At 38.4% G+C, this 27,594-nt stretch overlaps 2 protein-coding genes across 2 annotated transcripts; both read right to left on the bottom strand.

Annotated features, from left to right (window-relative positions):
- Positions 1–912: 912 nt before the first annotated feature.
- Positions 913–11,723, bottom strand: pde9ab (phosphodiesterase 9ab). The gene is made up of 20 exons (XM_053618157.1): positions 11,398–11,723; positions 11,062–11,189; positions 10,045–10,115; positions 9,868–9,945; positions 9,747–9,787; positions 9,116–9,170; positions 8,558–8,628; positions 8,385–8,472; positions 7,878–7,959; positions 7,681–7,755; positions 7,420–7,506; positions 7,220–7,324; positions 7,035–7,117; positions 6,053–6,209; positions 5,838–5,951; positions 5,546–5,650; positions 5,099–5,227; positions 4,308–4,403; positions 4,080–4,155; positions 913–3,503 (listed from the first exon to the last, which is right to left on the bottom strand). Exons 2-19 carry the CDS (start codon positions 11,128–11,130, stop codon positions 4,105–4,107), a joined length of 1,557 nt encoding a protein of 518 aa, XP_053474132.1. The 5' UTR covers positions 11,131–11,189; positions 11,398–11,723; the 3' UTR covers positions 913–3,503; positions 4,080–4,104.
- Positions 11,724–13,479: 1,756 nt separating this feature from the next.
- Positions 13,480–27,182, bottom strand: slc37a2 (solute carrier family 37 member 2). The gene is made up of 18 exons (XM_053618158.1): positions 26,347–27,182; positions 23,864–23,945; positions 23,623–23,713; positions 22,573–22,651; positions 22,346–22,481; positions 21,622–21,698; positions 20,786–20,952; positions 20,596–20,633; positions 20,372–20,509; positions 19,188–19,278; positions 19,023–19,085; positions 18,795–18,880; positions 16,945–16,993; positions 16,699–16,772; positions 16,113–16,191; positions 15,770–15,867; positions 15,569–15,633; positions 13,480–13,902 (listed from the first exon to the last, which is right to left on the bottom strand). The coding sequence occupies exons 1-18, from the start codon at positions 26,403–26,405 to the stop codon at positions 13,887–13,889; spliced, it is 1,488 nt and encodes a 495-aa protein (XP_053474133.1). The 5' UTR covers positions 26,406–27,182; the 3' UTR covers positions 13,480–13,886.
- Between the last annotated feature and the right edge of the window lie 412 nt (positions 27,183–27,594).

Below are 27,594 nucleotides of genomic sequence, written 5' to 3'. Positions count from 1 at the left end.
TATTTTTTTTAAGTCACTTGAGTTAGAATCCAAACAAATGAAATGGCAGGGCAAGTTAATGAGCAGGTGTTAAAACTGTATTGAAATTCAGTTGGTGTCGCAAAAGATATGGGGGGGGGGGGGGGGCTCTTGTCATTAGGGATGCTCAGTGGAAAATGTCTCCCTCTGCTGGCCATAAAGAGAAATCTCTCTCTCTCTCTCTCTCTCTCTCTCTCACACACACACACACACACACGCACAGAAAGAGAGTCAAAAACAGGCTTTTTTCAGTCTATGTTTAAACGCCATTGGTTTTGAATGACTTCTTTTAAAAAGCACTGTAGACAATAATGGACATGTCAAACCCACCTGGGAGATAAGAGCCCACATAACAACAGGTTTAAAGTTTAAACATACGCTTCTGACACACTGCCATCTCTTTGTTTTGGACACAGAACCTGGCCCTCCTCTCTTCTTTGCTTATTACAGTCTTTGATATGTCAATGATTAACAACAACATTCATTTTGATGCATTCATATTTTTTATGCAGTGTCAGATTAAAATTTTTTTTTAAAACCGTACCACTCAGGTCCATAAAGAATAAAAATGTCCATGTCAAAAAACTGTGATAGAAATATTATATATTCATATTTTTTTTTTCCACTTTCACTGACTTCACTGACTATGTTCAGTTCTGATCCTAATTACCAAACATTCGATCATTTTCAGAATTTTAACCCTTTAAATGCCGGTTTCTTTACATAATGCAAAAATCTTCAAAGCTCAGGAACCTTCTTTGACTCGTACACATGTGGTGGGATTTGTGATTTCCAGGACGATATCATTTCTTTCTTTCAAACTGTTCACACACCTAAAATTTTCAGTACAAACATACAAACCACAACTCTGATATCCATACAAAAACCCACACACTCACCCACCCACACACACACACACACAATAATAGCTGCATCATTTATTCAGTTGGTCTGCGGCGCTCTATAATACAGCAGAATCAGACAAAAGGAAAAGGATGTATTTTCCCCAGAGGCTAAACCTGAGAAAATACTACACATTTCAGAAATGTTTAAAAAAAATTCAATGTTTTGAAACCTTGTCAACAAAATAAAAGCCTATTAACAGAGAATACATGATTTTATGCTTAAATGTCACAGGGATTAAATATTGCCGTTTGAACGGGTTACGATGGGGACATTTTTGTCCTTAAGATCCTGAGTGTAACTATTTTGTGTACCTTGTTTAAAATAAATTTACGAAAGCAAATGAGGGTGAAATATTAAAATTCCAATAAAAATACACACCTCTTGCAAAATTTATGTTGTTTGCATGAACACCGACAAAATGATTAAAAAACAAAACAAAAAAAAAAAAAACAAAATGAAAAAGACAAAATTGTCCATAAGGGCTGACAAGGGTTCATTCTAATTCTTGAAGTGTCTTATGGTCTAATCCTAGTCACGTTAAAATCTAATATAAACAGCGCAGCACGTTGTTGAAATGTGATCATTGCCCTGATTTTGTGAGTGTAGTTGAGGTTACAGTTTTACAGAAGACCAGATCTAAGAAGTCAAAGCTCTTCACATAGGTTAGTTGGCCTGGTTCACACCTGGTATTAACATCCACCTCAACTGACAGATCTGATGACAAGCAGACGTCACTAAGTGCAGGCATTAAGTGTGCCAAATGTGTCAGTCAGTATTAACAGGACCCGTAGGGTTTGTTCATTTCTAAACCGTCCTAACCGTACCACAACAAAAATTCAAATACAAAATAGTAATTAAAATCCAGTTCATATTGCTTCTACGCATGATCGTTTTGATAATATTAGGTTGTGATTCAGTAATAAATACTCAATATGAAAACACAAGATTTTTTTTTTTTTTATTGCTTAACTTGGCCAACATTTCAACTCAAACTTGCAGCACGTTTAATCAACACACGTTTACAGTAATACACGTGCTACGGTAAAATAATCGATCACTCTGATTTCCCACGTAAAACCCACAGACATTAGAAAATGCTGCTGATTACAACACAAAACATCAGGTAAGTTTTCAGTGTGTTGCCAAATAATGCCACATACCTGAGAACCAATTCAGATGATGAGCTTTCAGCTCCAACATATCTCAATTTGTGTCAAATAAATAAATAAATAAATAAATAAATAAATAAATAATAAATTCATTAATTAAAAACAATTTTGCAAGTGGTTTTATACTCTGCTGGGAAAAATATGTAAATATCATACAGCTTGCAATGCATTCACTGCATAATTAACCAGATCTGTATAACATGGTGTGAGCTTTGACATGTTGAGCTTTAAGTTAAGACTTATAACACGATTCAAATGAAAAATACTGGAAACATAAACATAATAGCAAAAAAAACAACAACAGCAAAGTAATATAGTACCTTGAGGATTCGACATTCTGGTTAAGTAAATAAATAAGTTTAAAAGCTTTTAAAAGCCCAACTCACGTAAATCAATTTGCTTCGGTCGTCATATTTAAAAAGAGATTAGTTCTTAAAACAGGTTGTATGTACGTACAAAACGAGGCACATCCGTAGAATTGTGTTTTCCAAGGTATCTTTGAACTAAATGTTAAATTTCCAACAAAAGGATCATTTCTTTGGCAGATCTTGTTATTAAGAAAGTAAACCTGGGTGTGAAACTCGAGCCACAATTTGCAGTTAAACTCTCATGCTCATTTTCCATATTGTCAATAATATTAGTTGTAGTAACACTACAAATGTATATGATGTAAATTACTGAGTTGTGTGCTCCACTGATTTGGAAACGCCTAAATACGCTCAGACACTGAAACGCCACGTTCAGCTTTCGTTCTCTCAAATCATGGGTGTTTGTAGATGTCTGAATGCACCGTGGCTTTACAAATCACATCCTACTTTTCTTGTTTTTTCTCACACAACAACTTTATCTTGAGGGTCAAAAACGTATATAAATATCTATAAAGGAATGTAAACCATTTGATTGTTTCCCTTTAATACCTTTCAAATGTATCAAACAACACTCCAAAAAAGGTGAACTTTTCCCTTTATAAATATCAGACAAATAAATATAAATGCCAGCTGGCTAATACTTCAACATTTGCTTTTTTTCTTCTTAATTTTTTATTTTACAAACTACTTAAAATTCTTCCTTTATCACAACACCACGAAATCACCGTTTCAGCTGTTACATCCTCAAACAAGTGAATGAATTTTTGCTCCCGCTATATGTTCTCTCAACCTTACCTTATAAAATGCGCTGTAAAATCTTGAAACGCTAACGATTCATTGTCCTCTTAAGGCTCCTCTCACATATGGTGTCTTACTATATCTATCTGATATGGAGAAATCTGTCCTCTCAGAACGGGCGTTCAAGGCTTGCAAGGCTTGGGCAGGAGAAGCCCACTCCATCTCAGAAAAAGGACACAAGGGGCACCAGAACAAATCCATGCTACGTCATCCGGCCATGAGACTCCGGTTTACGCTGAACTTCCTGTAAAACAGTGTAAGCGGTTATTGTTATTTCTATTAGTTTGGAAATCTGGGTATGGTTGAAAAGTCGTTCTTCATAATATTGGGAGATCATGAGATCGCGTTGGTCAGGAGAGAGGGCGCTATGCTCTCTCGATCACAGTGACAATAGACAATCATGGCCGCCTGTAAGCTTATGTATGTGGAAGAGGGTAGACAGCGCTTTCCTCCGAGTGTCCGGCTGCCCTGTGATACAGCAGCTCGAAAAGACGTGATGGAATCAATCATATATTCATAACGTTTTCCTTGTTGATTTCCTTTCTCAACTTAAACGAGTTGAAGCACATCCCTTACTTCCTGTAGAGACCTGATTAATAAAAAAAATTAATGAATAGAAAGGAAGCATGAACGCACATTCCTTTCCATTGCATGTAAATGAACAGGGCTTGTGACTTTCCAGCAGCATGCTATTTCCAACAAAGCTCTTTCTCAGCAAACACCACATCAAACACACATCGGTCGTTTTCCCTGGTGGTCATAACCATTCCCAGGTCATGCCCTCATTTCACAAAGATCTTCACTGAACACTGAAACTTACTCTTTTTGTGACAAAGAAGCAGGGTCTATTTCTTCTTTCCTCCTAATGACATGCTCTCCGTTTTCTTCTTCTGGGCCTGGAGATAAAGCGTATCATTTAGACTGACACTAGCTCGGGTCTCCCGAGCCGATTTAACAGCCCTGAACTTACAGCATATAGTACTATACATCTCAATATCTACTGTGATGTTGTGCAAGTGTTGAGATGTGTGCTATGCTTGGGATATACTTGTGACATGGCATCATCAATCTGTTTTAGTTCTTCGTAGTGGTCACGGGAGTCTCGCAACGGCTGCACCATGATCTCCTCGATCTGAGGGAAAAGCTGCAAACACAATAATAGAAAATCGTTTGAACATTAATCATTCAAAATAACATTTTTTGGGACATTAGTAAGCTTAGCCAATGCATGTCCGGAAGTGCTTTATTCCTTTTATACCAGAGGAATTTGCCAGAGATGACTACTTTTTATTTATTAAAGAATCACATTTTTTTATCCGTTTATAGTTACGTTTTAGTTCCTGTTATGTCTGACGTTATAGCAGTTCCTTCACCGGGGTTTTTATTTTAAGGTAGTAAAAGAAAAAAATGCAGCTTGTCATGTTACCAATAAACTGCAAATGTTTTACCCCTAAGTGTTACAAAGCACTAACACTGGAGACTCCTTCCATACTGCTCAATAAACATCTCCTCACAGGAAACTTCACCATCAATTAGTTTTTGTTTTTTTAAATCTGTTCACATGGGATGTTCGCCTTACAGGTCCCTGTGTATACTGTTACTGAAGCAATGATAATGTATTAGAATGAGTGCATTAATATAAACCTGTGGCTTTATATGCCTTTTTTATGCCTTGCTTCCAGAACTACTGTCGGAGCTGCTGTTATAGAAAATGAATCAACACCTTCTAACCAATCAGATTCAAGAATCCAACAGCGCTGTGGTATAAGCTATAACGTTAAATGTCTTTGTTACAAAATATTGACTGTTTAATGTAGTATTCAAGCGGCACGTGGATACCTTCATGACTGTCTCAAACATTGGGATGAGAACAAATTTGATGAAGCCAATTTGTGCCGTTGGCTTGGTCACTTTGTCCCGGTCCATAAAAGGAGCGACAGGAAGACCTTCCGACTTTTCTCTGTCACTCTGAAATCAATACAAAATAGCAAGACGAGATTAAATGACACATCAATTTCATGGGGAAAAAAATACTACATTCAAAAAATGCAGCGTGCTAATAATTCATGCAAACTAATCTCCACACGCTTTCATTTCTTCTTACATACTTAAACTATACAATAATTGGAGTCTTTCTCTTCGTTTTTGACCGGCGAACCGGATCAACAACGGCGCAACTCAAGCTAAGGTTTTATTCAAATTTCAAAGCGCTTTTAATACAAGTCAGCTCATTTAAAATTTTTTTTAAAGAACTGCAGTCCTGATTGCACAAAATGGCTGAGTTACCTGCATGAAGTACTCCTCCAGCAGGCAGTCCACCCATGGCTCGGCCACCTCGGTTGGTCTCACCTCGTTGGAGATGTCGCAACACTTGATCAAGACCATCTTCAGCTGCTCGGCCATTTGGAAAAAGATGTGTTGAGCACATACATTATAAAGAGACCGTTTAACCACAAATGTTAATACCATTAATAGCGCCATGCTAAGAGAACTGCGCAAATTTAATATAAACAGGCGGCTTGGGTTGCTGTCGAGCTTTTTAAGGGCACAGATTGAAATAAATGTGGAGAATACGCACACATTTGACATGCTCCTCGTTGGTGAAGTCAAAGTTGTCCACTTTCTGTCTGAAGGAATCTAGTATCTCGCCATGTCTGGCCATGTCAGTGGCTAGAATAAGAGTAATAATGGCCTGTAGCAGACATAAGCATCATACGTTATAAAAATGCCATACAACCGAATCAATCAAACTCCATCATAGGCAGATGTATAGCTATAGTAGGGTTGCAGTACCTGTCTTATCTGTTTGAAGGACTCGAGTTCGATGTTGGCGAAGATATTGCACTCGGGCATGGCGAGGATCTGGAAGGCCACTGCACAGTGGTGGTTCTCCAGGGGCGAGATATCGTTATAGCGCACAGCCAGCTCTGTCCGAGCGTTAATCTGATACCTGGTCACAGAGAAAAATATAAACAAAGTAAAAAAAAAAAAAAAAAAGACATCTAACGAGGATTACGACTGCTGTGGCACTGAATAATATAGGTGTGTATCAATCCATCCAAGATGACACCATGTGCATCTTGACGTGATGAAAAAAAAATCTACCGTGTAGAATCAGTAAGTAAACAACTCGAAACAAGTATTCACTTCTGAAAATGATAGGCCATGCCTTCTTCACCGTGTCTGACAGGCACAGATAGCATAAAGGGGAAAAGAAAAAAAGATAAAAGTATCAAACATGATAAAATATTAAGGAATAGACCACTTATAGGGAAAACAAATGAACATGTACCACAGTTACACTTCACAGTTGATTATTTTCTAATAAGACAACACGCTGTAGTGTTTTATTCCTCTTATACCAACGATTACATTTTTTAAATTGAATGACGAACAAAATGTCATACATTTTATCCATTTATGGTTACATTTAATGTCGCTGAATGTGTGCAAGTTAGTTCTTGTTATCACTTACGATATAGCAGCTACAAACATTCGTGTTCTCATCAGCCTTTCTCTATTCTTATATATGTATAAGTGTGTGTATGTATGTGTATACACACACACACACCTGATTTTTCCTAGAAACTGCAACCAACACTTTCTGACCAGGCAGACTGGAGAATTCATCAGAGCTGTGGTATAACAGTAATAATAGTAATCTAAAAAATTGTTTAAGTGTTATTGGACAAAGAGATCCCTGCTATGATTGCGATGTTGTTTTGAAGTTGTGCTAATTATACTGTGTTCGTGAGCATGACAGTTGGAGATGTACGTGTTATTGTATCCTGGATGGTCGAGATCATGGCACACTGCTGCCGTCATCAGAATGCACATGTCAGTCATAGTCAGCTTCTCCTGAGAACAACAATGGCGTGAGTATATTATAAAAGGTATACACATCCTAGATAAGCATCATAAGAAGAATTGTATTATTATGGGTCACAGAGATGTCCACACCTGGAGGTTGCACAAGTGGATCATTCCGTACATCATCTGGCTGACGCAGAAGCAGTGACGGAAGTTATGGAACGGGTTGTCACGGTAATTTTCCTGGATCGCCAGCTGTAATTGATCAGCATTTCTTCACGTCACTGTGCTACAGATCTTATTGGTCACAAGGTGCATGTTTAGTGCAAAAGAATGGACTTGAATCTTACCAGCCATCTCTTAAGGGTGATGGGGTTCATGTTAAACTCCTTCACGAGTCCGAGATCATGATACATGTACTCCAGACAGCTTAACATCTAAAGTCAATACCACGTCAAACAGAAAGTAAGGTTCAGAATGGAAGTTTGTAAATATAGAAACATGAGATTTCATCGCTCAACACCAATGGAAACCGATAATAAAACATAAACAAACACCCAAACAAATGCACTCTGTATATCTAATATACATCCATCCATATGCTGGCAAACCTCATTATGCTCCCAGTGCCATACATCAAAGGTGGGCTTCTTGAGAGTCTCTATAGTCTCCTGGGAAAGCGTGTACTGTGTAGACGAGAGGACGACATCAAGACCATTTACATCAAGTACATACGCCGTTTGTGTTTCAAGGATGAAAAATTTTAAAATGCCGACCCATCATGTTTAATTTTTTATTTTTTTTTTACCTTTGGATAACTTGGAACATCACGTCTGGGAGAAAGTTTCTTCCCGTCGTCTGTGAAATTGTACTTGCAGTTGCAGTTCACCCTGTTTAGGAAGCAAATAAATGTAAATAAAATAAATGTAAATACAACATTTTATATTGAGTGGAAATGAATAGTGCACGATTATCGATGGACCAGCTAAATGAGATTTATATTATACATATAAAAATGAGATACATATTATTACTAAAGTCAAACTTATTAAAAACCTTTTATTACTGCTTATATAGATGACTGCTGCAAACAGTGTTATACTACAGTATGAGTAAAAATATTTAGTAAAAAATATAGTAAATGTTAAGCAAAGTCCAGAAAGTTCCACGTTATTAGTGCTTCTGAGGCTGTAGGAGGTGAAATACTGATTATAGCAAATGTCAACTTGAACTTCATCTGGTTTTGAAACTGATATCTGAATATAGGACCGTTTTTAATTTGCTGGTGCAGAGTTGTTTTTTTTTAGAATTGTACCTTGCTCCGCCTCTAGAGGTCACCTCATCCCTTAGTTTCTTCAGATCGTTCTTACACTTCTCGATCTCTACCACTTTGAGGCCCTCTACTGCAAAAGGCAAGCTCACAATTTCATTTCTAAATTGATCTTATTTGATTTTTGAATTTCAAAGCCAAACAGGATCGAGGCTCACGTTCGACTCTCTTCTCCAGCATGGCCAGCCTGTTGGTCATCTCCGTCTTCAGCTCGTTTATTCTGAAAGCCCTAATGCAGAGAGATCCTACATTACCAAAGTGTCTCAGAATAAAATACGAAATTAAAATAATGCAGAAATAAGTTGTTTTTTTGGGGGGGGGGTGGGGCTTGGTGCCTTAGTGGATAGCACGCCTGCCTCACACCTCCAGGTTTGGGGGTTCGAATCCCGTCTCCGCTCCGCGGAGCCTGCGTGCTCTCCCCGTGCTCTGGGGGTTTCCTTCGGGTACTTCGGTTTCCTCCCCAGTCCAAATGGTGTGCATCTTAGGCTGATTGACATTTTCAAATTATCCATAGTGTGTGAATGGGTGTGTGAGTGTGTGCGTGTGTGTGCGATTGTGCCCTGCGACGGGCTGGCACTCCGTCCAGGGTGTCCCCTGCCTTGTGCCCCGAGTCCCCTGGGATAGGCTCCAGGTTTTCCGTAACCCTGCATAGGACAAGCGGTACAGAAAATGGATGGATGGACGTTTTTGGTGCTGCTTGTGCTAGAATGTATTACCGACTGAACTGCTCCGCCACTTGGGAGAGAACATTCTGGAACATGTCTTCTTTCTCTTTAGAAGAGAAAATTAGATGGTTAATGTTTCTTAGTACTTGGTAAAATCACTGATGTAGTGAAAAGAGTTTTTATATTAAGTAAAAATGTATATATAAATATATTAAGATACAATTGTATTATTTTTTAAATTAGTCATAGAGTCAAAAAGTTGTTTTAAATTGGATCAGCTGAAATTAGGCCTATTCAAATTTCAGTGTAACTGTTCATTTAGAAATACTGATCATTTTGATAGCGTAAAGACATCATTGGAAAAAAAAATGTTTTTTTAAATTTATTTTAACATTAAATACTTATTGACCTTTTTTTTTTTAAAAAAAAAAAAAAAATTGAATACACATTTTTTCAGACAATTAAAAGCAATATGTAAAAAAAACCCCTTCTATTTTGTACAATGTATTTGTACATTGTCCCTACACCGTCCTGTTACACCAAAATGTCAGTAAGTTCAGAACATTTTTTACGCTGATAGTTTAACAATTGATTTATCATCGCAATACAAACTATTTAAATACTAAAGATGTCTAGCATAATCATATCTCTACCACATTTAGTCGTAAAGAGTTGTGTTCACCTCCTCCTTGACTGGAATGGGGCATTACTTTATACAAGTTGCTGTAAAGAGAAAAAGAAATATGTGTGTAATTATATCAAATAATTTATAGTCGCTGTAATTAGATTAATAAAAGGATTACTTAGGCGAGTTTGTAGGCATGGTGGGGTCGATAGATATCAGTGCTCCCTCTGCGTCTACTAAAAGAATAGGCGTGTTTCTGCACAGGAAAAAATATATATACAGTATTACATAAGTTTTATCAGAACATTATGGGATAGATGAACCGAATAGGTGATGGCTGATAGAAAATACTGACCTGGTGATGTTGGACGACGTACAAAGCAACTCTCTGATGTCACACGGACTGCAGTGTCGACTGAAAATGACCTGAAGATGACCGGAAAGCAAATTCAGAATCATCACATCACATACTTTTATTATTTCTCATGCTCGCTTCTTTTAATTATAAACGCTTTATAATTACAAACGCACTGCATTCTTTCATGTTAATTTTTACATGAACTCTTCCATTTAAACCAAAACAATTGCCAAGAAAAATCTCCACTGGAGGTCTACGTGATCTTGTGAATAAACACTCATCAAGCTGCTCTCTGCAGATGGTACTGTATGGCAACTTGTGAATGCCACAGACACCTGTGACTCAGAACGAGTCTTTTTGTTAACGCCAGACAACATAAGTGCCCTACTGGGGGGGGGGGGGATATGTTGTACTAATCATCGCATTATTGAGGTCTGTAACTAATAACCGGATGAGTTTCTCTGGGAAATTTGGCTTGATTTCCCAAACGCAAACGATCCTGACGCACTGATTTTAAGTTTGTTGAGTTGGTTATTTGGTATATAACCAAACGTTTGGCTGTTTTATTGATTCATTTTTCCACCGGACACAAATTCTGATTCGAGGTGCTTGGATACTACCAACTAACAACAACAACATCAACAAACCCAAACAAACAAAAATGGATTGAGAGTTTTGGAATCAGCTCTTTAAATATTAAAATATTAAAGAACATTAGACAAAAATGTCTATTTATTGACCTTTTTTTTTTTTTTAACCCATAGAACATCGTAAAATTATCCAACAAGCTGCCATATAAACAGCACTTCTATTGTGCGGTTAGAGATATGGTGATATTACTGTATTTTTTCTTTTCCATCACGTACTACCACCTGATATACAATGGATATATACAATTATTTTCACATTTGAGGAGTTCCTCAGTCAGAGAACTGAACTCTGCAGATAAACATGTATTGGCAGATGGTCATAACACCAGAAGGTTCATCACGGAAAGCTCTTAAATGTTCTTACCCTCTGAACTTTTCCATCTACGTCCAGGTACACGGTTTTAGGAGCGTAGGACGAAGAGCTGGATCCCATTATGACACTTTATTGAGATTTTTTTTAATTTTTTTTTTTAGATATTGCTACCTTTCCTTCTGGAAAACCAAAAAAAAAAAAAAAAGCAATTGTTGAAAATTCATATATTGCCTATTAAATACCTTATGCAAAAAGAGAAGAAAAAAAAACATGAAGCAGTGAAGAAATACAACATGAGGTAACAGAAAACATCTGCTGTACTCTAAAGAAACTCGAAAATAATATTGAAAAATGAAAGTAAACAATACTGTTATGGTATCTACTAACCTCAAGAACTGTTAAAGCACAGGGAGAAGCTAGTGTAAGGGCCAGGTGACCCACCTGTGTGTGTGCCATCCACCTTCCCTCAGGCTTTAAACTCACAGATGCTGAGGAAGCTGAGAGGAAAGCGCGGGATTATTCATGGCGCGCGAGATGTGGGCGGGGCCGAAATACCCCGCCCACTTGCACGCGCGCTGCCCTGGAAACGCTCCAGCTGGAGGCTGGTCTTAAAATACGATTCTGTTCGATTGCAGAGTTTGGAGTCGACTCCTAATCCTGTGCACTTCAGGTGTTGAGGAATCGATTCCGCAGATTTTTGGAGTCGACTCCGATTCCGCAAATGAAATTTCTTTGTTCTCTGTGCAGTAAAAAGGTATTACATGACAACGTTTGATCGTATGGAATTAGGGCTTTGGAGTCGACTCTTCAAACATTCAAATATTAATCACATTAGACAAATGTGTACTATCATAATTACTGACTTTTTTATTTATTTCTTCTTCTTGCCCACAGAACCCAGAGGTTACAAAACAAACTGTTTCATATCAATTAAATTCATGCTGACATTATTTGTTTGTATTTGAGTTATTTAGCTTTAGATGATAGGTAAAAAAAAAAAAAATCTGATTATGCATTAGAGTTGCAATCAAAATTATTCAACCATTGCACATCAGGTTTATTGTGAAAATTGACAAGACTTTCAGCTGTTTGCAATGAACAAATCAAACAAAAGCAATCGGAATTGTTCAACACAAGGCATGCTTCAAGTGGTTTCCCCAAATTCAACTGAAAATACCGGAGAACCCAGAGGAAACCCACACGGACACGGGGGGACCACGTGAAACTCCATATATACAGTAACCCGAGCCTAGGTTCGAACTGCGGACCATGGAGCAGTGAGGCGGCAACGCTACCCACTGCATACCCACACTGCCCTCCCTGTTATATGCTCCTGCAAAACAAATCATGATCTAATTTATTACAGCAACAGTATAACGCCCTGAATATCACCATGTTAATACTTTAGTATAGTTCCAGGGTTTAATGGTTTCTCCTGTTGTTTGTGTTATACAATCATTTTAATGAAGGGTGCCAATACTTTTGAAGGGCACTCTACTTTTCAAGTGACAAGCAGATAATGTGCCAAAATGAAGTGAACTCTAGTGCACACAACATGAGAACATGTCACTAAAGAATGAAATACTTTAAACGTGTTACAATTCAATGTGTCTTAAAATGCAATGTGGCTCCTAAAAAAAAATCACTCCAGACAACAAACAGCACAACACTCTGTTTACTTCCAAGTGTTTCATTTTTGTCTTTGAAAGATATTTCAATTTGTTGCCATTGTAGCTGATTTCACTGTACTGTCACACAATGTGTACTAATAAATAATAAAGTCATGCCTAATATATATATATATATATATATATATATATATATATATATATATATATATATATATATATATATACACACACACACATTGCTATTAATCATGAGCTTTTAAATAAAGCATTGACGCTTACAAAGATTCTCATTAATACATGATCGACTTTGCAGTATATTCGAAGGGAATGTTAGTTTCATTTTAACTTCCACAGTGAAGTCGAAAAGTGCTTGTTGCAACCGAACGAAGTTATGAATACAGGGTCTGTGAAGATAATTCGGTTATATAAGGTTTGGGATTTAATAGTGTAATTATGTCGTAAAGCTTATCCAAACTCATTTCAGCATGTTTGCACAGCAAAATCGGGCTCATCTCAGCAGCCAACATGTCCCACAGGCTAAAGCACCAAAACAATACTGTAGCCCAATCTCTGAGAGAGAATGTCAGAGTAACACGAAAAATAGTGTTTTTTTTTTTTTTGCGTGTGTGTGTGTGTGTGTGTGTGTGTATAGCAAGCTGTAAATGTCATATAGTGCTGCTGCACGTGGGTGGCAGCCACTTTAGAGAGCATACTCATGTGCTTAAGAACCTGCACCTGAATTAATAAGGAACAGAGTAAACGTGTGTTTGTGTGTGTGAGACAGAAAGAGACAGTCGAGTCTGGTCCTGATTTTTAGAGTAACCATGGAGACATGGGATAAAAGCAAATATGCACTGCTGGCATATTTTAATGATTAAAATAATTTTTAAAAAATCAGGCACAGTTCTGTTAAAATCACCCAGGGTTCAAATCGAGGAGCTCTGATTCTCTCTTTCATTGTTTCTTATTCTTTTTTCGTTTCCCCTGTACATCAAAATGGGTCTCGCCCCCCCCCACCCCCAATCATTTCATTTCATCACACCACTGGGCTTATTGTTTCTTTTCTCTGTGTAAAAGGATAAAAGTGTCCTGTATTCAAATTAAAAATATATATTTAAAAAAAACAACAAAAAAAAACCAACAGCTTTGTGTGATGGATCAGGAAATTGGGTCTTGATTTCGTTGTTTTGTCGCCGCCGCCGCCTCCCCGCTGCAGGTGTGATATTCAGTCGTCCGGCAGGCACCTCAGATCTCTTTGAACCTGAAATGAAACAGGCAGATCAAGCCAGGGTACAAAAACTCAACGCTTCCCAATTATTCATTAGATTCTTCTGATTTAATAGGAACCATAAAACGACCGGAAATTATCAATATTACTAATTAGACATGCGGCTTGGTTGCGGGTCAGACGGTAGCACTGACTGAAAAGTACTAAAAAAAAAAATTTATTATTCTAATACAAAAGTGTAATTTTAAATGACCCTGATAATTACAATGACGTCACAACAGAAACCGGTTTTATTTTTTCCCCCGTACACATTCGCCTCTTTCATATTCTTACAGGAATAAACTTCGGTTTGCCTGAGGACATGGATTACATAAAAACACCCTGTGTGAGAATACGCAAGAACACAAAGAACCTGACTGAAGAGGTTGTTCCTTAAGGATAGCATGGTTATTATATAGATATAAAAAAAAATGTTTTCTGAAAACTTCTTTTCATTTATTCTGAATTGGGTTAATAGCTTTGTTTAAACCCTACAATTTCCGTTGTCGTCATTATCTATGCCAATGTGATTTCCTATACCGTGTTGTGTACCTGTTAGCACCCTCTAGTAGGTGTTCAGTGAAGTACAATTACACTACAAATGATTAAAAAAAACAACAACTGATAAAACAGTTTTTTTTTATGTCAGGCTTTAAAGAGTTGATGATTTTTTTGATGACAACTTTTTTTTTCATTAAAAAACTCCATCTACAACATGCAACTTTTTCTACACTGCATTAATAAAAAGCAATAAAAAAGGCAATAAAGAGGGAAGTCCAGACTTTGACACTGACTACGTTTACATGGACAGAAATAATCTAATTATTGACCTTATTCTGAGTAAGACAATATTGTGATTAAGGTGTTTATATGAGTTGCTTTTAGAAGATTCCTTTCATGTTCCTGTGTTACATGTTATAGAACATAGATCGATTAACGGCACGTCATTATGATGTTCCCTCCAGAATTTCACGTATCAACATACAGTTCGTCTTCGTTATGGTACCGTATACAGTTTTGGGTGTTTCATTTTTAATTTTACGAAAGCTTCAAGTGCGGTTAATTATTTGTCATGCTATACGTGCAAATAGACGACTGCTTGAAGCCGTGGGCTGCGTCTGAAAAAACATACTTACCTACTATATCGTATATAGAAATACATGTATTTCACCTACTATATAGTAGGTACGTACGCGGTTTGGGACGCAGCCGTGCTCTCTTATTTGCCGTCAAACGGTTGAGCGCTGCCGTGTGTGTACGTGTCCTGTCGCAAAATGCGGGTAAAACTCCCACACGACGTTAATAGTGTGATTAAGGTGTGTACATGTCTGTAATACACGTCAATAATGCGACTAAAACAGGAATACTCCACACGTCTTAATTCCATTTGTGTTTACTTCGAGTATGACTTTAGTCGGATTAAGGTCATCAAGAATCGCTGTTTACATGCTAGTTTCTTAATCAGAGTATCGTCTTAATATCAGATTATTGTTGTCCATGTAAACGTACTGACTGTGAATCTTTAAAAGCGGCCTATTCCGAAGGCTCTCGTGCTTCATTATTGCTGTTATATTAAAATACTTCTAATATATTTTAATCAGGATGATATAATTTTACGACCTTAACCTCAACTACATAAGTATTAGTCCATAATTCTCACCCTCTCGGTCTTGTAGAGTAGCCACACCATCCTCGGATCTCTTTAAACACCAGCCTGGACAGCAGCTACAGAAACAAGAAGGAAAAAACAAAACAAAACAGAAGAAGAATGCAAATGGGAGAATGTGAGATGTACTAAGCAGAATAATTTCTGTAAACCGTTATGGGTTTATACACTGTTTTTAGACTTTATAACGCTTACCAGACAGGCCAGTACATCAGCAGTGATGAGCATGTAGAAAACATTATTCCAGCCAGTGGGAGAGATCAAACCGGCCAGAAGAGGCCCAACAGCAGCACCTGGTGGACAGAAATCACAGCTGAGAAAATACACGTGGCTCGACCTGCCATGCATAACAAATCAGTTTACAGTAAACTGTGGAAGAATACAACTAGTCAACTTTCTGTTGCTGGCAACAAAATGTAACGATCAACAGGTGAAACAACAACAAAAAATGCTTATTTTTAAAAAACAAAACAAAAAAAAATCCCAAAACAACCCCAAGATACACAATCTTATTTAAAAGAAGACATTTGGTCCATACCTATTGATCCTGTGCCATCAATAATAGCTGTTACAGTGGACAGAGCCCTGGCATTTCCTCTGAGACACTCGTGGGTTCCCTGTGCAGAGAAGGGCAAAATCAGAGTATGAGGTTGAAGCTTAAGCCTATAACACTGCTGATATCCAACCGTGGCAACACTAACAAACGACAGACAATTCATTTTCTATGTACAAGTGTTGTATTCCTCTTGTACCACAACAATTTGCTATATTTTTTTTGCAATGAAAGAAAAACACGTCATAGTTTTTACTCATTTATAGTTACGTTAACGTTGTGGAATGTTAGTTCCCGTCACTTACGTTAATACAGCAATAAACAACGCTCAAATAACGTTACGAATAACATTACAGTCGTTCCCTCCCCTGCCTCCTGACGTTGTCATGTTACCGAGAAATCAGAAAAACGCATGACTGTCCATCATGAAAACTTTCCAATGGTGGAAAGTCACAGCTTTATTTCTGACTGTTACAAAGTGCTGACACTGGAGACTCCTTCCAAAAATGCTAAATAAACAGATAAGTACGAGGGGAACAAAAAAAAGTAAGAGAAAGAGGCTGAACGGTACCAGGTCAGCTGACACGGCCGTGGTGATGAGGGCGTAGGGTCCGTTCACAAGAGCACCACAAAGCAGCAGCATACCTGGAAGAAAAAAAGATTAGAGAGAGAGTGAGAGAGAAAAATAAAGAGGATTACGCTTTACTAAGGATTAAGTTTTACTGTGTCTTTTTAGTCTTTGGTACACTTTCTACAAATAAATAAATGATCACAGCATCTGCAGGAAACAGATGAGGCCGTGGGTGTGTCTGCTCACCGACTGTGGTTGGCACGCCGCGCTGTCCGATGAGGTTGTACAGAAACAGCTAGCGACAGAAAGAGGAAAGTAAAAAAAAAAAAGAAAGAAAGAATTAGGGAAAAGAAGTGAAAAGAAATCTGCTCAGTTGTTTTCACAGGTTTCACGGGTAAACTCACACACACCCTGCTGCGGTGTGGGCGTGAGATTTTGCCTGGGTGCTAAAATCTGTGAGCAAACTGCGGGGTGTGGGATGTGTGTGTTTTCATGTGGATGTGTGAAAAGAACAGCACTCGTACGAGTAGTCCATCTCATGCAGTACCAAGGAAGTGGTGTGTTCCTTCATGTACTTTCAGTCGTTTCCAGGGTCACTCAGACCTTCAGAGTGTACAGAAAATACAGCTCTGTTTTTTTTTGTTTTTTTAAACATTGTTAGAAAATATCAGTGTCCTAAAATAATCTAAATATTGCCGTTTCAAAAATACAGTACAAAAATTGTTCCTTTTACTTTTTCCACCCACAGAGAAATTAGACTTTAGCCTCTCTCAAGCAGCTTTGTATATGTACACCTCTATACTAGCTCTGTATTTTGTACAACTATATACTAGCTTTGTATTTTGTACAGCTCATGCTAGCTTTCTGTTTAGCATAGCTCCATGACAGCTTTGTATTCTGTACAGCTGTGTGCTAGCTTTGTGTTTAGTATAGCTCCATGCTAGCTTTGTATTTTGTGGAGCTCCATGCTAGCTTTGTGTTTAGTATAGCTCCATGCTAGCTTTGTATTCTGTGCAATATACTAGCTTTGTATTTTGTATAGCTCCACGCTAGCTTTGTGTTTTGTGGAGCGCCACGCTAGCTTTGTGTTTAGTATAGCTCCACGCTAGCTTTGTGTTTAGTATAGCTCCATGCTAGCTTTGTATTTTGTGGAGCTCCACGCTAGCTTTGTGTTTAGTATAACTCCACACTAGCTTTGTGTTTAGTATAACTCCATGCTAGCTTTGTGTTTAGTATAGCTCCATGCTAGCTTTGTGTTTAGTATAACTCCACGCTAGCTTTGTGTTTAGTATAACTCCATGCTAGCTTTGTGTTTAGTATAGCTCCATGCTAGCTTTGTGTTTAGTATAACTCCACGCTAGCTTTGTGTTTAGTATAACTCCATGCTAGCTTTGTGTTTAGTATAGCTCCACGCTAGCTTTGTATTTTGTGGAGCTCCATGCTAGCTTTGTGTTTAGTATAACACCATGCTAGCTTTGTGTTTAGTATAGCTCCATGCTAGCTTTGTGTTTAGTATAGCTCCATGCTAGCTTTGTGTTTGGTATAGCTCCATGCCAGCTTTGTGTTCTGTGCAGATATATACTAGCTTTGCATTTTGCAGGTTCCAGCGCTAGGGTAGCTTTGTATTGTCTAAATTCCAGCTCTATGCTATTCTCAGTGCTATTTGCTATTTTAGCATTTTGTAATTTACAGCTCATATGGACATTGTAGGGCAGAGTGCCATTTATTTAGGAATTAGTGTGCTCTTCCCCCTTTTTTATTAGGGTACATCTAAGAACAGAGGTTTAATGACTGACAGTTTGAAATCCCAGTGATATTTGATGTATTTTTTTGGCTTTACTCATCCCAAAGCCATTTCCCAGCACCAGTCCTTCCATCTAAATATCTTAATGTAAGAGCAAAAATCAGTTTTTTGTTTGTTTTGCATTTTTTTTTTTTTTTTACAACTCTTGGTTCACACTGATTTAGAAAGCCAGGCTTTGACTTATAGAAAGGGCTAAAGTTAGAGAACGCAAATGCAATCAATAAGAGAATCAATGATGAGCACATTGTGTAATTTCAGTAATTCTCACCCATGCTATCACTGACACACTCACCATAGGAGCAGCAACGATTAGCATGACACAGCAGGTGGACGCCCTCCCACCGGTGTAGTCTGAAACAAGCCCAGCTAGGATGCCACCTGGAATGAAGAACATTAACACACACACATTAAACACCTTCTGTATTTGGGGGAATGCATGCACGTTTATACATGCATCATTATAAATTTCCCAAAGCCTTGAGGCAACGTTACAACTAAGCAATACTACAACTCTGCTTACCCAGAATTCCCCCAACGTCAAAGAGTGTAGACATGTCCCCTGCTGCTTTAGGATCAAAATGGGCTGGAGAAAGGATTCATAACAAAAGGTGATGCAACGTACAACTAGATATAAAACGTGTTGTAGTGGTGCATGAGGAACGTTATTGAAAAGAGAGTCTCTTACCGACATTAGCAATGTATAGTGGTAACCAGTAGAGGAATGTGTAGCTAACCAGCTTAGCGAAAAGCAAACAGAGGGAGAACTCCACCACGCCCTGGAGAACAAGACAAACGAGTCTCTTGTTAAAACTGTAAGTCATCTGTAACTCTAGCTTTAGAAAAGACCTGAACACAGAATCAAAACAATATACCAACGCAGACAACTTGGACCATTCTGCAAATTGATGGCAAAAATCTACACCACAATTACTTATTCATTTGACAGATGCTTGTATCCAAGCTGCCTCGCAAATGAGGCAGAATTAAGCTCAAGGTTACTGCCCTAAAAGGCTTAAAAGTGCGGTATGTAACATTTAGAATTGTTTCTAGTGCTTCACCAATCTTAATTTCAAAACATACCTTAGGAAAAACTGTGACTGGTAATAATGCAATGCAATGGCTTTTGCCATTTTCTTCGTTATAACCCTTGGTTTACATTTTTCTGTCCCAGAAATAACCCCTGCTCACATTCCTACACTGAAACAGAGCTGCTTAGCTTCTTCTTCTTATAAAGTAAAAACTTATTAGCAGCAGTGGCAACCTTGTTAACAAGACAATCCTAGTGTACAGTAGGTTGACAGAGGAGATCACAGGGTAATTTTTTTTTCCAGCAATATGTAGCCGCTACGCAATATTAAGCAGCTCCTCCATGACCAGAGATAAAAGTCCTGCCCACTTGTTTTCTATTAGATCACAAAATGAAAAAGTTTAAAGTTCACTAAAGTTGGCATGAAAGCATGCACTACCAGATGCAAACGCATGTCTTTTATGTCTGGAGTCCTTTCCCCTTCAGTGAATCAGCTTTTTTGCCAGGTTCATATTCGCATTAGATTTGATGATTGCTTTAGCTGAGAAAGCATGAAAGCATAGTTTTCAGGCCATTCCCTTATGGCCATAGCAAGATTCTATGGTAAATCCATAGATGTTTAAAACCTCTCTATATATTTTCAGCAGAGAGGATGGAATCACTTAGGCATAGGGGAAAGGCTTTAAATTTTTTTTACCCTTGCAATCACTATTCTCGTCAGAGGAAGCAGAGAGCTATGAAAATTACTGACGGCTCCTTTAACGCTTCAACTGTGGGATTTGAGCATGCTAACACTGCTATACACGTCACTGACAGATATTATAGGGAAAAAGTATGCTCACCGGTATCCTGAGAGCTCCAACGAAACTGATGGCCTCTGCTTCCTCTTCACCAGCCTCCACCACTGCAGTCGTGTGATTATTGAAGATCTCCTCACTATTCAATGAGGTCCTTAGCAAAGGCTCTCGCTCTGAACTCTCCTACGCACACATATATACAGTTTAAACACGTAATGCTTACCATATATACAGAATATATCCTACACCGTGTGCGTGGCTGGCCTTACATGGTGCTGAGGTGGGCTGCAGCTCACGTCTTCTGGATCTGTACAGAGCAGGATGCACCAAATCATAGGTTATATATGTGTATATAACACACACACCATGCATACAGCCAAATGTGACCTTTCTTTATGCCTTATGTATTTCAGCTGAAACCGCTCAGTTTTCCTCATTACACAACAATGCTAAACGTACGCTCAACCAAGAAGAAGAAGCAGATGACCCCCGTAGTGGCGATGATGATGCCAGGCACGATGAAGGACATGCCCCAGGCGGTTGAGACGAACGCCCCAGCGATGAGCGAGCCCAGGATGTTCCCCACAGAGGTGTGCGAGTTCCACACTCCCATGATGAACCCTCGTCTACAGCAACAGACAATAAAAAGACGTTTACAAATCATTTGTATATGTAAATGAACTATAGCGCACAGTGAAATTGTTGTTTTTTTCTTAAATTTCTTATTTGGATGCACTAGAAAACCCATGATAGAGCCTGTCTGAAACTTGCAGAAACAACAGCAAGTAAGAGCCAATGTCTACAGAAGAAATGTGAGTTTCTTCAAAAAAAAAAAAATATCTAAAAAACAAAAACAAAAAAAACCTACCAGCCAATTTTCTTTAGAAATCTGCACCAGAGTGGGAAGTGAATTGATGCTATTTACCAGGCAAAGAGTGGTCACACCACCAAATATTTATTTGATTTAGTACTTTAAAAGTAAAATGTTAATGATATAGAATTTCTTCCGTAACTTTTACACAGCAACAGATATTTCATATTTAGCTAGCAGCGGTCAGTGGTTAACACAAAGTTTCTGAGCAACTGAGAGTTACGGAAGTGTTTTTGCAAAATAGGAATTATGAAGATTTGCGAGAAAGATCAATCTAACACTGAAAGAACTTGTACTGTTAGAGCGTTATCTCAACCGCTTGATTAGCTGTGAAAGAGCCAGGCAGATTTTCCAATACTCTAAGTTAGCTAATATAGCACATGCTGGTGCTGAGTCAGCGGCAAAGAACATGATCGGCACTCACTTCCCCTTTCCAAACCAGTTGCCGACACAAGCCACCACCGCCGGCCATCCCGTCGTCTGTACCAGCCCATTTAATACCTGAGAGAGAGAGAGATTTTATAGCGAAAGAGAAAGTAAATATGGTCACACAGCCTTAAAGGAAGAACGAGCTGTACTATAAACTATTTGATTCCAGTCACTTGGCATGTGACACACTTTTGTTAGATTAGCGCACTGTATGCTATTATTCCGCCGAACCTTAACACCATCTTTTGTTTAACAAACAGAGAGCTGATGCAAATGAGTTTCTGATTGAAAGTAAGAAACGTGCTCTTGCTCAGTTTTCAACAGTTAGAAAAAGGAAATACAATGGGTGACAAGTATCACTTCCATAATTTTTAAAATTGTCAGTCATATAAAGCTCTTGAGCAGCTGTGAAGTTGTTTACCGAAACAGCCTTGTAATTAAAGGTTCAATATGTAATGTTTAAGAAAAATGTGTTTCTAGGTTGAAAATAATCCTATAATTTTTTAAAGTCTTGTTGGAAAAACTATGATTGCATTATTCCCATGCAATGGGCTTGTTATTATTCCCTTACAAAGGCTTACTGCTTCATTTGAGGCTTCCGTTGAAATTTTCTCACCCAGATATTAGCTCTTTATTTCCATTAACAATAACTCACAAGACTTGCATAGTTCTGAGAAGAAGAGAAGAGATGGGAAAAACAATGCAGAGATTGGTTTCACCTGCACTAAACAGTAGTACCACAACGAGTGAATGTTCCAGTAGAAGCCCAAGCCAAAGAGTGCTGTGAAAAGGCCGCTGAGTAGCATGCCAGTGGTGAGGTAATAACGCAGGGGCAGCCGCTCGCCAAAAATGCCACTGTCGATGTGAACGTAAGATTAAGGTTTCTACATCGCTAAACAGAAGTTAAACAGAAGAAGCAGCACACTAGACTGGTCAGTTGTTATACCTGAAGAACATGCCGATGGCGTAGGCCACGAGAAAACAGTTGTCCAGCCATCCAAACAGGTTCTGGTAATTGTCTCGGTCTAGCGAGTGGGAAAGAAGACAGAGAGGGAACTGAATATTTTAAGCATTATTTCGAGAGATCTGCACGTTTTTGCTTCCGCAAAAAACTCCTTTCACTAATGAATGAAGGTTCTTCCCCTAGTCTCAAGCATATACACTTGCCATCCATGTTATTAGGAACACCTGTACACACATGATGCCAATCACGTGGCAGCAGCGTAATTAAAAAAACAAATCACGGAGATACGGGTCAAGAGCTACAGTTAATGTTCTCTTCATTTATCAGAATGAAGAAAAAGTGTGACCTCTGTGACTTGTGATATGGATGTTGGTGCCAGATGGGCTCGTTTGAGTATTTCAGAATCTCCTGGGATTTTCACACACAGCAGTCTCTAGAGTTTACACAGAATGGTGCGAAAACCAAAACAACATCCTGAAACACCTTGTTGATGAGAGAGGTCAGAGGAGAATGACCAGACTGGTTTGAGCTGACGGGAAGTCTATAGTAACTCAAAAATGCACTATATTTCAACCGTGGTGAGCAGAAAAGCATCTCAGAGCGCACAACACATCAAATTGAGATGGATGTGCTACAAGCAGTCCATTTGGAACCAAAATCCATGCCACAATCAAAGTCAAGAGATTTTTCTTTATTCTGATACATGATGAGAACATTAATTGAAGCTCTTGATGTACAGGCGTTCTTAATAAAGTGGCCGGTGAGTGTACATGTTAATAACTACGAAAGGGTTCATTCAAAACCGTGAACGATGCAACTAGAATCCCGTGCTTCATCATTTTTCACCAGTGTAAATTAAAAATGCTGACATTTTCACATTTCTTTCTTTCCATTTTATAATTGCTATTCATATCCCGTTATTAACATCTTATTACTATTAGTACTATTATTAAATGTTCTGAGAAATTTTTTTTTTATGCAAAGGAGCCTTTGATAATCTCTTTATGAAAATGTATATAGGTTAATACACACCAAAAGGAGCCCAGTCACACCAGGTGGAATTGTCCGTGACATTCAGGTCAGTAGGATGAATGACATAGGAGCAGTTTCTATGAAGCTGACTCTAAGAAAGTATTGCAAAAACAATTAAAAAAAATAAATAAAAGAGACATTAATATGACAAAGAATGCTGAATTCATGTCTGAAATGAGAGAAACACAACCGCACACACTCTTTATAATGCAAAAGAAACCTCTATCTAATCGCTCTGTACCTTGACAATACTGATAGGTTTGCGTGAGAGATGGTACGCTGTGTAGAACAGGAATGTGAGGAAGAGAATGAAGCCTCTGTACCTGAAGAGAAAACCACAAAACACATGCTTAGGGAGAAGCGTGGTGAAGAGAACCCTCTACAAACGGCAAAGTAAACTGTTTTGGTGTGAAGTTGAGGGGAAAGGAAATGAGTAACAGCAGTTGAATAAATGATATAACATTAGCAAACTTAGCAGCACGCTGGTATGCGGTTTCGAAAGTAGCTTTCAGTTGGATGGTAACCAACACAAGCTTTTTTTTTTTTTTTTTAAAGCATCTGTACTTTAGTTGAGGTTTTTCCTCAGAACTTCTACTTTTGACTTTCACTCAGTAAATTTCAAAAGAAAAACCTCTACTTTCTACTCAGTACATCTTCAAACGCTACACTTCTCTACATCATATTCGGAAAAAGCCACAAGGTGACATTTAAACATTTTTGCTTCAAGGAGTTGATTTTAATTCCTAACAAATCTCAAACGTCAGAAATATGAGAGCAAGAATGAGACCCAATACCCTTCACTGCAATCTATACTACACTTTGTATTCATCGAGTGACAGAAAGCTATTAGCATTCAGTAGAAAACAGAAATACAGCTCTTGTTAGCTAGCATGATAACTCTGATCATACAAACTACAGTAGTTGAATGCTAAAAGCTAGCTGCTACAATACAAACTGCCTTGATCAATACAAAATGTACACAACAACTCCTTGTTTCTGTTCTAGCATTCAGTTAGCTTGTATCCACAGAATGATCATCTTGCTAGACAACGTTTGAGAGATTAGGAATAAGGCTGTGGATTGTTAGCCTTTCCTAATGTTTTCCCTCACAGTTATTCCTTGGTGAAAGGGCACTAATTTACCATCAGTAACTAAAATCAGTGTGATGTGAGGGAGACGTCATTCTTTTCTGAATGTTCTGTTAGGGTTTTCAAGGGTTCCTTTGTATATTTAGGGGTTCTTAGCTTCTTAATAATGCTCTAGCTCGGAACTCCAGACAACTTTGTTTTTCTTTTAAAACAGTGTCATCTATGTGCCATTTTGTGACGGACATGTCAGAGGACGTTTAAGGTCTGAGTGAAGAATTTACCAGAACCTTTCCCAGAGGATTTAATTAGATGCGTAATTGCACTTTTACTCAAGCAAAAGAATTCGGGTGCTTTTACCACCTCTGCTTGTGTTTACATCGCTTGGGCATTTTTATCATGTACATTTACAATACAAGTAAGAGGAGGCGTAGAGTTACTGACTGTAGCTCTGTTTCTATGTACAGTTCGTCAGTGGAAATGTGTGCCTTTTGACTATTTAGTCATGGTAGATGTGAAAATAGCCTTCGTAAATGCTGTACTATTTCAACACACTATTTTTCGGCATTAGTATGCAGTTCTGAATGTTGGCTTCGGTACAGGAAACCAGCTAACCACTAACACGCTTCAGAATCTGTGCATGCTTATTCACGTTTCCTGACAGGGACCAACCCAGAGCTTCTCACACAGTATGTAGTCTGTGTGTCTTGTAAAAGCAGCCTTTTCCACACCACATACCTGTAGCTCACATTAACTTTCCTCTGCGCGTTATAAAGCCGTTTCTTATCATTAAATCATAAGGGTTTATTATTTTTTAATGTACGATTTCTCAGACAGAAGACAATAATTTTGGTATTATTATTAAACAAATTTGGCATTATTATTATTAATTTATGTATTATTATCCATCCATCCATTTTCCATAGCGTGTATCCTACACAGGGTCACAAGGAAGATTGAAGCCTATCCCAGGGAACTCGAGGCACAGGGCGGGGGGACACTCTGGATGGGGTGCAGACCCATCACTGAGCACAATTGCACCCATTCACACACCCATTCACACACTATGGACAATTTAGAGATGCCAATCAGCCCACCACACCTGTCTTTGGACTGGGGGAGGAAACCGGAGTGCCTGGATGAAAACCCCAAAGCACAAGGAGAACATGCAAACTCACTAATCACTAATAATAAAGACGTCACAGAGGAGTCGTCCAAAAAAGGTGGATCACTGTTAGATTTACGTTCGAGTTTCTGACAGGACAGTCACTGTCCTCAGTCCCTGCTGAAAAAAAAAAAACAATAGAAAAAACCATCACAGAAATTCTAATGGTTTCCACTACAACTAGGCTACCATTACATACAATCAGCTAACCATTAAAACCATTACAGCTCCTTAATGGTATCCACTAGTCATAACACGCAAACAATAGAAGACAACAAATGACCAACAGAGACCCACAGGGACTCATTATGACCATTATACTGTAATGGTATTTGTCGTGGAAACCATTAGAATGTCTATTTCTAGGGTTTTTTTTTCCAGTGTAGAAGGCTGAACAAAAGAAAAGAAGAGAAGAAAGCAAAAATAAATAAAATAAATAAATAAATAAACCCCCCAGAAGATGTTGTCACTCACCAGCTGTCTCTGGAGAAAGATGTGATCACTCTGATACCAGGAGCTAGAGAAGATTTCATGTTTGCAACTCTTTTGTTTTGATTCACTGATTAAAAACAACAACAACAACTAGTGCTATACGGACATCTCTCGAGTAAAAACGCAGAAATAAATAAAAACGCAGCGTTTATAGGCTATAAATATGCACGGAGGATAAAAGATCTAAAAAAATATATATCTATATGTAAAAAAATAAACGCGTTAAAAAAACAAACAAACAAACAAACAAACAAAAAAACCTAAATCCTGATTAGAAAGTCAATGCGACGGGGTCAGATTGGAGAAAAAAAAACCCCGGTCTTCACTAACCTGCACTAACTAAAACCTCTTTTTAAATCCATCTAAAGAAGCCGGGATATGTTTTCTTGGCCTATTTCCCGACGCGGATGTTTCAGTAAACACTCGGAATGTGGGAAGATTTCCATGTTTACGGTCTGCGCTCGGTATAAAACCGCCGACTATTAATACCCGCTCGGTCACTCCGTCTATCACGCGTCACATGAGTGTTAAATCTGACCCGTGTTCACAGGAGAGACTAAAATAAAATCGATATAAATGTGTGGAAAAAAACAACAACCCCAAAATCACCCTGCTCTACGTCCCGACATTTCCCGAGTCGAGCCGAGCCGAGCCGAGTCGAGCCGAGTCGCACCGGGTGACGCGCGCGCACGTGCGATCGGCTGCCGTGACGTCACCGACCGCCGGTTAACCCTTTAGAGGGTGCAATATATCAGCCAAGGCTGTAGTACAGGGGTTCCCAAACTTTTCCAAGGTCAAGGCCCCCCAAATGGCATTAACATTTGACCGAGGCCCCCCTTTTGCAAGATGTCTTTAAAACACATTAAAAATACAGACTTCTGAATATATATCCCTTTTTTATTATTATTTTTAAAATTTTTATTAATAATTACACCTTACACCTTTACATTAGGAATTGATTGTGTGTGTGTGTGTGTGGTGGGGGGGGGGGGTCTGAGAGTGAGAATTTATTTTTCACACCAAATTGTTGAGGCCCCCCAGGCGCCCCCTGGCGGACCCCAAGGGGGCCGCGGCCCCCACTTTGAAAACCACTGCTTTAGTAAACAGTCAAAGAAAGTTCAGTACATATCCAAGTGATTTTGAGAATGTAATGTTGAGTTTATTACTAATAGCTTAACAGCAAAAAAGAAACCCATAAAAATTAAAATAATCAACATTCTCCCCACAAAT

The sequence above is a fragment of the Ictalurus furcatus genome, chromosome 28 (assembly GCF_023375685.1).
Source record: "Ictalurus furcatus strain D&B chromosome 28, Billie_1.0, whole genome shotgun sequence".
Taxonomy (NCBI): Eukaryota; Metazoa; Chordata; class Actinopteri; order Siluriformes; family Ictaluridae; genus Ictalurus; species Ictalurus furcatus.
This window is presented reverse-complemented; position numbering and strand designations above follow the sequence as displayed.

What these genes read in the sequence shown, in the direction of transcription:
- pde9ab (XM_053618157.1), bottom strand. Translation starts at nt 11,130, where the DNA reads ATGGGATCCAGCTCTTCGTCCTACGCTCCTAAAACCGTGTACCTGGAC. An exon ending in GTGGCGGAGCAGTTCAGTCG is followed by an intron (nt 8,629 to 9,115) that starts GTAATACATTCT and finishes TCTCTGCATTAG; the next exon opens with GGCTTTCAGAATAAACGAGC. An exon ending in TGGAGGAGTACTTCATGCAG is followed by an intron (nt 5,228 to 5,545) that starts GTAACTCAGCCA and finishes TATTGATTTCAG; the next exon opens with AGTGACAGAGAAAAGTCGGA.
- slc37a2 (XM_053618158.1), bottom strand. Translation starts at nt 26,405, where the DNA reads ATGAAATCTTCTCTAGCTCCTGGTATCAGAGTGATCACATCTTTCTCC. An exon ending in GTGTGACTGGGCTCCTTTTG is followed by an intron (nt 22,652 to 23,622) that starts GTGTGTATTAAC and finishes CCCACTCGCTAG; the next exon opens with ACCGAGACAATTACCAGAAC. An exon ending in CGGCCGTGTCAGCTGACCTG is followed by an intron (nt 16,192 to 16,698) that starts GTACCGTTCAGC and finishes TTCTCTGCACAG; the next exon opens with GGAACCCACGAGTGTCTCAG.